Raw genomic sequence first — 10,006 nt, forward strand, 5'->3', positions numbered from 1 at the left:
TAATCTCACGTTAAAAGGTTGTTAAATCGCGTTGTTTAACCATATCTTCAGAAAAAAATCACTTCTACTGTCATAAACAACCTGCTTCCTTATTTATAGTGGTCTGGCCCTCTAGCAACTTCAGCACGAAATTATAGCTAATTTGCCTACAAACGTCAGGTGGTCATAATAATCTGGCCATTGGGTACAGTGAGACTTACAACAGTGTGTGAGCTGTGACTCAATCCCTCTCCAGCAGGTTTCTGAATATTTGTCTTGAGGGAAACACAGAAAATCAAACAGAATTGGTTCTGTAGTAAAAAAGACTCAACTACATTGAAATATATAGGAAAGCTGCGTAAACACTCTCCTTGGAAGATCCTTTTTATAAAGAAGCTAAACCACCTCCTTCCTCCCCCATCTCAGTAGTGTAACTGCAGACCAGGCTGGAAGACAATTAGGAAACAAGTTTATTGTCACTGGCCATCTTTCCTAGTCACCCTAAGTCTTAAGATCATGAGTTCAGTAAATGCACAATGAGAGGATGGGTCCTAGAGGTTTCATTCTAATATTAGGGAGAGGCTGAGAGGCTTTACCGGTGAAGCAGGTAGTTACAGCTCAGGTGGTCACACAGGCGTGCGGGTGACAAGCAGAAAAAACCTTACAGTGGTCCAGCTGTAGGAGTTTCTCGGTCATCAGCTGCCTTGATGTTCCTGGAATTTCCCTCTTGCTGAGGGCACACCCAGGGATCCAGAAATCTCTTTTTTGCTCCTTTTTTGTCCGGGTCAGGGGGACTGGCTGCATTACCCCAGCTCACCAGCAGGGGCTACTGCTTCTAGGTAGGAATAGATGTTGTTTCCTAATAGAAAAACATACTGTAGTCCCGGGTTTCCAGTTCATTACGTTAAACTTTAGATGCCAGTTTCTTTAATGTGAGGAATGCCTTTATTACAATAGAAGGCATTCCATAAACCAGCAAAAGGCTGGGTGTTCCTTGCCGGGGAAGTCTGTCCCCTCCCTGGTTGTGTGTGGCAGTTGGATTGGCAGCTGTTCCCACGGAGGTTCCAGCTTCCTCATTTCCAGGCAGCGTTAGTGTCTTTCCTTAGGTGCTGACCAGCTGAGTTGGCAGCTGGTTGACTTTGTTGTCATGCCACCTGAATCACTCACTTTTCAGGAGATGGATGGAGGGAGAGTCTTGAAGTAGGCAGAGCAGGGCAGTCACATTCCTTTCCCTACTACATTGCAGATGTTGTAAAATCAAAGCTCTTCTGTACTCGTGTGTATAGAATTGACGTGAGAATGTTTAGCCTGTTGCCGCTTCTTTAATGTGTTCCATCGGGGATGTACGCTTACTAACCCCGGCTGCTATTTCAGTTGAGAAATGGTGCGAAGAAAGGACAGAAGAGAAGCCGCCAGAGTTCATAAAAGAACCAGGAGAAGCAGCTGCCATTCCCAAAGAGCCGACCCGGGTGGAGAAGTCCACGGACACGGAGGAGGACCACATCTTCAGACCCCAGTTCATCCACAAGACCACGCAGTTCCCGTCCGTGTATGCTGAGCAGCAGCCAGAGCCGGAGGACACAAGCAAGGCAGTCCGTCCACCCAAGCCATGCACCCCTAAGACTACCCCCACCTCGTCACCATCCCCGGCTGACGTCCCACCAGAGTTTGCCTATGTCCCCGCCGACCCCGCTCAATTTGCTGCTCAGATGTTAGGTAACGTTTCATCTACTCATTCTGATCAGTCTGAAGTTTTAATGGTGGATGTGGCAACAAGTTTGCCTGTTTTTGCCGACGAGGTGCTGACTTCAGAGGTTGCTGAAGACACTGTGGTGACCACTTCTATTGCAAATTCTGGAGAGAGGGTAGCAGTGCAGATGGCAAGCCACTCCTCTGTCCATGTAGCTTTGGGGTCTAAGCCTACAGATGATCAGGCTGAACCAGCAACGGCTCCCTCACCCCCCTTGCAGGATGAACAAGACCTCCCTGCCTTTGATCAAGCTCCTCGAGGGTCCTGGCAGGCTGGCACTGGGGGGAAGACCACCCCTCATATCTCATCTATCTTTAACGACAAGCCTGTGATTGAAGCAGTTACTCATATGGAGCAAACATCAGAAGAAGTAGTTACCGCTTTTTCCGATCACTTTGTTAGTCTTAAAGAGATTGAGCAGTCACCACCAGAGAGTGCCATTCTTGTAGACAAGAGAGTCTCGGGCGGGCCTGAAAAAGCTGAGGGTTCTGCAGAACTTGCCCCGTTGGAGGATGCAAACCATCCCTCCGTGCAGGTGGAGGCAGAAGCAACCATTCTGATCTCCGACACCTCTCTGAAAGGCCTGCTTGCACAGTCCCTGAACCCAGAGGGCGCCGCCCAGGCCATAGGCTCTCAGAGATCTCTGCATCTTGAAGTGGAGATCATTGCGCTAGTTCCCGGGCAGGAGGAGGACTCGGCCCCCCCGGAGGCGGAGGTCAGACCTGTGGGCTCTGGGGAAGCTGCCCAAGCCGGGCAGGAGGAAGGCTCCGCCCCCCCGGAGGCAGAGGTCAGACCTGTGGGCTCTGGGGAAGCTGCCCAAGCCGGGCAGGAGGAAGACTCCGCCCCCCCGGAGGCAGAGGTCAGACCCGTGGGCTCTGGGGAAGCTGCCCAAGCCAGGCTGGAGGAAGGCTCCGCCCCCCCGGAGGCAGAGGTCAGACCCGTGGGCTCTGGGGAAGCTGCCCAAGCCAGGCTGGAGGAAGACTCCGCTCCCCCGGAGGCAGAGGTCAGACCCATGGGCTCTGGGGAAGCTGCCCAAGCCAGGCTGGAGGAAGACTCCGCTCCCCCGGAGGCAGAGGTCAGACCAGTGGGCTCTGGGGAAGCTGCCGAAGCCTTGCACTCAGGTGCCTCAGTAACGCCACCTGGTGGCGTCCCCAGTCCCGCTCCAGAGGGTCTCACTGGACCAGAGATCGAACCCGAAGGGGAGGCAGCACCTGCACCAGGTTTGATGGAGCCAGGTAAGAAATAGATACCACCTTAGACATAGCCTGGAGTCACGTTTCAGGCAGCGTCGTATTTCAGGTAACTGTCTAGGAAGGGCCCCTGCAGATTGGTCAGACTTCATTTTAAATAGTTTTTAAAATGCCAAACCCACGGAAAGGCGCTGCTGTTGTGGAGACATTACTCTTGGGAGCGATTTTGGAGGGACATGAAATGGACCTGACCTTGGCCCTCAGCATTTGCTTGGCCTCCCCCGGAACAGATTGGAGTGGACTGGAGCCTGTCGACTGTGCCCATCGATGGCCCTGTGGCCCTGCACTCGGGGGCACCTGACCTTGCGCTCGGAGGGTAAGGTCCCACGGCAGCCGTGCACTTCCCTGGGCTGTGGCATTGCACGTGGAAGACATGGTGGTGTGTTCGCCTCTGCTCTCGCCCCACGTCTGAGACTCTGCAGCCAGGTTTGGGGAGCTGGACCGAGCCCTGGTTCTTCCTGCCGTGGAGGGAAGACAGGTTAGGTAAGGCTCTGTCCCCAGGAGAGCAGGGTGGCGGCAGCAGCGGAAGGACAGGTGGCACTGAGCAGTGGGCACAGCTCCCTTGTCAGCGTCCTCACAGAGCCCACACCTGCCTTCGCCTGCGAGAGCCACTGCTTCCCTGGACACAGACCCGCCTGACCTCCAGCTCATCTGATGGTGGCATTGGGTCTGCTCCCTCCTGCCCGTCTGCACACGGTCAGGGCCCACCGCCCTGTGGGGTGGACGGGATGAGCAGGAGCCAGCCTCTCCATGCCTTTTGCAGACTCTCAACGTTGACTCTCACCAGAGCCAAATGATGGCTTACAAAGCAGGTGTTTAGACGTAAATTCTGTCTGGCAGCATGACAGGGACTCTGCGCAGCTGGGAAGGCAGCGGGAGGCGGCGCACCTGTGGCGTGAGCAGCACTCCACACCGAGGCACTGCTCTCAGGTGCTGGGCTCTTCCCCGTGGGCGCCCAGGGCTCTTGAACAAAGCACCGAAGATGTGGCTGATCCGTGTTTCACATGAACTCCGGGAAGTAGCCAAGGTCGGAAGCTGTGGGAGACACACCAGCGTGACCCTGTGCACCGTGGAGGTGTTTTCTGGGGAAGAGAAGCTGCACCAGGGACACAGGGACAGTGCCCGCAGGTGAGCCTCCCACACCTGGGCCAGGCAGCTTTCCCCTCAGGAGCCTCCCCTCCGCCCCGCTCCCGGGACTCAGCACTGGCTGTCGGTGAGTCGATCCCATTAGCTAGTTCTTGGCAGAAGCAGGTGGACAGCACGCCCAGGCCGCTTTTCTTAAAGAACCTGTGGGACTGACCAGCCTGTATGCCCACAAGGATTTGTGGGCTCAAGCCTTGCTCCCTGGGGTTGGAGTCCTAGATTGAGTGAAGTTAACGGGAGAGAAGGGTGCCTGTGAAAAGGCAGAGATACTGGATTAAAAGACGACACCTCGTGCAGACTTCTTTTTTAAAAAACATTTTTATTGATTTCAGAAAGAGGAAGGGAGAGTGGGAGAGAGATGGAAATGTCTGTGATGAGAGAGAAACACCCCACACTGGGGATACAGCCCCAACCCAGGCATGTGCCCTCACTGGGAATTGAACCGTGACCTCCAGGTCCATAGGTTGATGCGCAACCACTGAGCCATGCTGGCTCAGATTTTGTAGTCAAGAAAAAATTACTATGCAGATGCAGTCATCTTTTCTCAGTGGCTTAACCCACTGTCCAGTGGATTCTCTCAGTCCCATTTCCCCTCGAGGGCCCTGAGGCAGCCACGTCTGCAGTTGAAGCCCCTGGAAATACCCACTTGGAAGGGGCCGCTTTCCCCGCAGCCGGTGTCCCCACGTGCCCCCGCAGCCCTGCTCTGCCTCCTGCTGTGGAGACTCCCTTCATGCTGCCAAACACAATTTACCGAGCTCTCTCTCTAGCATGCTTTATGGCACATGTTACTACAGCTGTTCATCTATACGTAAAACATTTACAAAGATAGTTCTGTGCATAGCGCCTGATACAGAGACCAAACCTTTAACGCCTGCAAATTTTTGTTTTATAGCAATAGCAACAAGCGAAGCAGGACAGCCACCACCATATTCTAACACGTGGACCCTTTACTGTCTAACTGATATGAATCAACCAAGCCGCCCATCACCGCCACCTGCACCTGGGCCTTTCCCCCAGGCCACTCTCTATTTACCTAATGCTAAGGATCTGCAGAGTCCACCGAAAGTCACTTCTCCAACTTACGTGATGATGGACGACAGCAAGAAGGCCAGTGCCCCGCCTTTTATCCTAGTAGGCGCCAATGTCCAGGAAGCGCAGGACTGGAAGCCGCTTCCCGGGCACACGGTCGTGTCCCAGTCAGATACCCTGAAGAGATACGCAACAGTCCAAGTGCCCATTGCCGTTCCTGCAGATCAGAAATTCCAGAAACTCCCCCGACATGCCCAGAGTGCTAGTCCTCCTTCCAGTGGACAAGAAGGTCCCCGGCCACAGAGCCCAGTTTTCCTTTCTCTCGCTATCCCGGTAGAAGATGTAGCCAAAAAGTGTTCAGGATCTGGGGACAAACGTACCCCCTTTGGAAGTTACGGTATTGCTGGAGAGATAACCCTGACTACTGCCAATGTCCGCAGAGCAGAACCCTAATGCCACAGGTAATCCCCCACGGTGGGCCTTCGCACACTTGGTTTTCAGCACTCTCATTTGTTGACCTGGAGACAGAGAATTCTTAAAACACTGAATTGAGTTGAGATGTGCAGAGAGTTGGAGTATTCTCTGACTCAATGAAATGGTCTCCACGGATGGGGGCACAGCAGTGCACAAACCCAACGGCCCACCGAGGGTCAAGGCCTGGCACAGCCCTCAGCGCCCTCACTCTGAATGCCTGTCGGCGTGTGTAGCTCCCGTGGAAGGCACTCCCAAGGGCATGGATTGTTTTGTAAAAGGACAGCCTTCGGTGGGAACTACCCGTGGGCGTGTTTTGGGGGGTGCAGGGGGCAAGCCTGGGACAGCTGGAGAGCCAGGCCGGGCTGGGAGATTGTGCTGGCGTGCCCAGCCAGGGTGGTCAGTTGTTCCCTCAGAGAGAATAGTCCCAGCAGAGGACAGGTTGGAAATGTGAGGAAGCTCAGGAGCCAGAGTGGACCTACGCGAAGATGCGGGTTTTATCTGTCACTTAAAATGCCAGTGCCAGTCCCTCCCGCCACGGGCGTAGTAAAGAGCAACGCGAACAGGGAACCGGTACAGAGGGCTGAGCAGTTTGAGAACAAGGCACCATACAGGCTCACCATCAGGCTCACCAACTGCTGCCTGAGGCTGAGTGAGCCAGCCCTGCAAAGGGCCACAGACAGACGTAGGGCTGGAGAGCGATGGGGGTGTCCGGCCCCGTGAGATGGCGGGTGCATGAGGAAACGGGAGAGCTCGAGGCACACAGGTCGGGCCTGCAGCGGAAGCCCCCGCACACCCAGTAAGGAGGTCTGGACCGAACGAGGAGCCAGGACGGTGTTGGGTCCCGCTGGCTGCCACGCGGGGAAGGGTTACAACAGGAGGCAGGTTAGAAGCAGGGAGATGAGGGGACCTATTCAGGGCTGGCTACACCCGAACACCACAAGCTCAGTACAGTCTCCGTGCGCTCGAGCTCAGCATCCGATGGACCAGAGCTGGGTTTACTCACAGGGTCGGGAGCTGCAGTTCTGTGTTTAAGGAGGTAGGTGCAGTTACTAATACAGCCTAAAGGGGTGTGCGTTCTTATGTATCCCGTCAGGCTGGCAGTGGAATTGTCAAACTCCACTAAAATGCATTGTGTTCAGCATGAAATGCTAGGGGCTATTCAGTGCAAACGCACAGGAAACTGATTAGGTTAAGAGCTTAGTGGCAGCAGGAGGGTGTACTTTGCATTTCTGATCTCATTTCACATGTTCAGGTTCGTGATTGAACTTAAAAATTCCCTCCTTACATCATTCCTCACAGATGCTGAAAACGAGGCTGTCTGAGTCGATGTTCAAGGTGGAGTCTGCCACTACGCGTAATGTATCAGTAAACTTCATGCAGCAGAACGCCTCGTGCTCTCGCTTCTTTGTTACTTTAGGAGGCATACAAGCAACTGAACACAGAGGCCTAACATTTTCTCAGACTTGTGACATAATAGCATTTGCCAACTCATGTCGACATTGTACAGAGAAGTGCTCACCCAGGCGTTTTCCTAGTCCGTGTTCCCGTTGGCATTTCTGTATTTGGCATTCACACCAAATGAAGTAGCACCTGCCATAGCCCTGTTTCCCAGAGAAACACCTACTAAGTGCCGCTGGCTCTCTGGCCCTGGGCTGCAGCACACCAGGACCTCTTTGTAAGGACATTCAAAAAAAAATATTTTTTTTTTTTAAGAGAAGGAGGAAAGGGAGAGAGAAACATCATGCCCCAGTGGAATTAAAACAGTGACTTCTTGGTGCGTGGTCAACGCTCAACCACTGAGTCACACTGGCTGGGCTGTAAGGACATTTCTTAAAAATACATTTTTATTGATTTCAGGGAAGAAGGGAGAGGGGGAGAGAGAAAAACATCAATGATGAGAAAGAACCACTGATTGGCTGCCTCCTACATGCCCCCCACTGGGATTTGAGCCCATAACCTGGGCATATGCCCTGACCAGGTACAGATGACCAGAGGCCAATGCTCAACCACTAAGCCACGCTAATCAGGTTCATTATCCAAAAAAATGTAAATTTTGTGTCACTCCTTCCTTACTCCAATGCATACATTGCAATCTCTTCATGGTGAATTCTATCAGTTACCTGATTGGAGATACCTCATCAAGCCACTTATGCTTTTACTGAAAGGCCGCCTATCCCCTCTGGCCTCAAGTCCCAACTGTTAAGCAGCCCTCCCTCTCAGTGGCCTCTCAAAGAGTTTCAACTCCAACCTGAAAACTACCCCAGTAAAATGTAACATAGAACAGTGCCCAGCACAGCAACCTTCTAACAAAGCACAATAGATCCAGCTTATGGCACATGGCACCTTTTTTCTCACCACGTATCACAGAGTTAAAGAGCCCAATTCAGCCAAGTGAACTTGAAGATGTAATTGGCTTTAGGAAGTGATTCATGAATCGAGCGGCATCCCATCTAACAACTAGAAGGTGCTGTGTTCTGAGAGCGAAGTGCACACTAGGTGTCAGGATGGCGTGACCGGTAGGACATGAGGGCCGGTCGGGGCATCTGGGAGTGAAGCCTGGAAACAAAGGCCAGGACTCATGCTGGTGGTCTGTAAGGTGGAGAAGGGCCCGTGGAAGGTAATGGCTGGACTTGTGCGCTCCACCTGGGGACGTGCAGGTGAGAGCGGTGGGAGCCAGCCTGTGCCCAGAGAAGAGCTGCCAGCAGTACCTGCGCTGTGGGGCGGGGCGGGGAGTGGTTGGAGCTTACAGGGGCAGGAAACCTCCTTCCCTTCTCGGTTCTTTGGCTGATTGACAGACTAAGGAGAACAAATTTTGTACCTACTGGAGCCCCATACAGACAGGGGCTGACAGGCTTGTCTGCCACCCTGAGCTAGATGAGGGGTGGGGTCCTGGCTTCAGCGGGGAGGGAGATCACCCACAGGAAGAGCAGTGAGCAGATGCTTCCAAGCGGTGAGCAATGGTGCCAGGCCCTGCCCGGCCCTGCAGATGAGTCTCTGATCTAAGGAGCTGCCTCTCGCAGCAGTGCTTCTGGGAGAGGCCTCTATCTAAACCCCCAGGTGGCTAACGGGGAGGGGAAGCACTCTGAGTCTGCGAGGCCTGGCTTGTCTTCAGCTCAAAACGATGTCCATGCCCGGTGGCCCCAGTCTGGGTGGTGCATTCTGCCCCTCACCCGCCGGTGAGGCAGCGGCCTGCAGGCTGCGAGGCCAGGACTTCCTAGCCTCAAAGGGAAGCCCTCAAAGGGCACGGGCAGGACAGGCTTTCCCGGGAAGGGCAGTGTAGCTGCCAGACACACTACTGGGCCGGATCGTGGTGGAGGGAAAAGTGGGGTGTATTGACGAATAGGGAGACGGTGCCTTCTGGGAAAAGCCATGAAAAGGGCTTGATCGGAAACAAGAGGCCGTAATGGGCATTTCTGTGATGGTGGCTGCCCACTGCCCCGCCCCTGCTTCTGGACATGGTGCTGCGCCAGGGCAGTGTGTGTAGGTGCAGCTGCCTCCCCGCCCCTCCTCTTTGCCTCTGAAGAGAGGCAAACGGATAGGAAAACAGAATTAATTACAACTAGCAGGGCCCGGCGTGGCGCAGTGGTTGAGCATCAACCTATGAACCAGGAGTTCAGTTTGTTTCCCGGTCAGGTCAGGGCACAGGCCCAGGTTGCAGGCTCAATCCCCAGTGTGGGGCGTGCAGGAGGCAGCTGATCCATGATTCTCATCATTGATGTTTCTCTCTCCCTCTCCCTCCCTCCCTCTTTGAAATCAATAAAAAAATTTTTTTAAATGTTGCAATGTGTCAACTTTGTCCAAGATCCCTTTGTTGATTTTAACGCTCCCCAGGACAGACGAGCTCCTCCTTCCCAGGCCCCTGCCAGTGTGCCCAGTCCTGCCCTGGCCAGGCCAGATTCCCAGCTGTTTCTTGGGTCCTGTGCGGCACCTCCCCAGCGGGCTAGAGTTAGCCAGGCCGGCGCTGGCTGCTTGCAGTCAGGAAATACACACACAGACCTTTCTAAGCTTTCTGTGTGGGGAGCCAGCAAAACCAATCATGGGTGGAAGGCACAGAATTAAATCTAGATAAAAATAATATCCAAAAATATACCAATTCACTTAGTTATTAAATAAACTGAGTGTAATGGCACAAATGACCCCCAAAATTTATTCAGCTTTTATGAGAGAAAAAGCCCCAATGACCTCATAGCTGTGATGGTATGGAGTTAACTACAAGTCTAAATATATAAAAGCCTGCGACCATAACAACCGAAACGACTGGTCGCTATGATGCCCACTGTGGCCCGTGAACCAGCCCAATCAGGGTGGGGCCAGCCAGCCAACCTCAAGGCCCCTCCCCCCTGCCAGCCTGCCCCTAATGGGACTCACCCATCCGGATCAG

At 53.6% G+C, this 10,006-nt stretch overlaps 1 protein-coding gene across 2 annotated transcripts in view; it reads left to right on the forward strand.

Annotated features, from left to right (window-relative positions):
- CABYR (calcium binding tyrosine-(Y)-phosphorylation regulated) overlaps positions 1–7,253 on the forward strand; it is a 9,708-nt gene extending 2,455 nt beyond the window's left edge. Inside the window, exons 3-5 of one of the 2 annotated variants that reach the window (XM_006773853.2) lie at positions 1,354–1,695; positions 5,015–5,612; positions 6,925–7,253. In XM_006773853.2, the coding sequence (XP_006773916.1) occupies positions 1,354–1,695; positions 5,015–5,604 (932 nt within the window). In that variant the 3' untranslated portion in view covers positions 5,605–5,612; positions 6,925–7,253. The remainder of the gene's footprint in view (positions 1–1,353; positions 1,696–5,014; positions 5,613–6,924) is intronic. The other variant, XM_006773854.2, reaches the window with a different exon arrangement.
- The last annotated feature ends 2,753 nt before the right edge of the window (positions 7,254–10,006 follow it).

The sequence above is a fragment of the Myotis davidii genome, unplaced genomic scaffold, assembly GCF_000327345.1.
Source record: "Myotis davidii unplaced genomic scaffold, ASM32734v1 scaffold1467, whole genome shotgun sequence".
Taxonomy (NCBI): Eukaryota; Metazoa; Chordata; class Mammalia; order Chiroptera; family Vespertilionidae; genus Myotis; species Myotis davidii.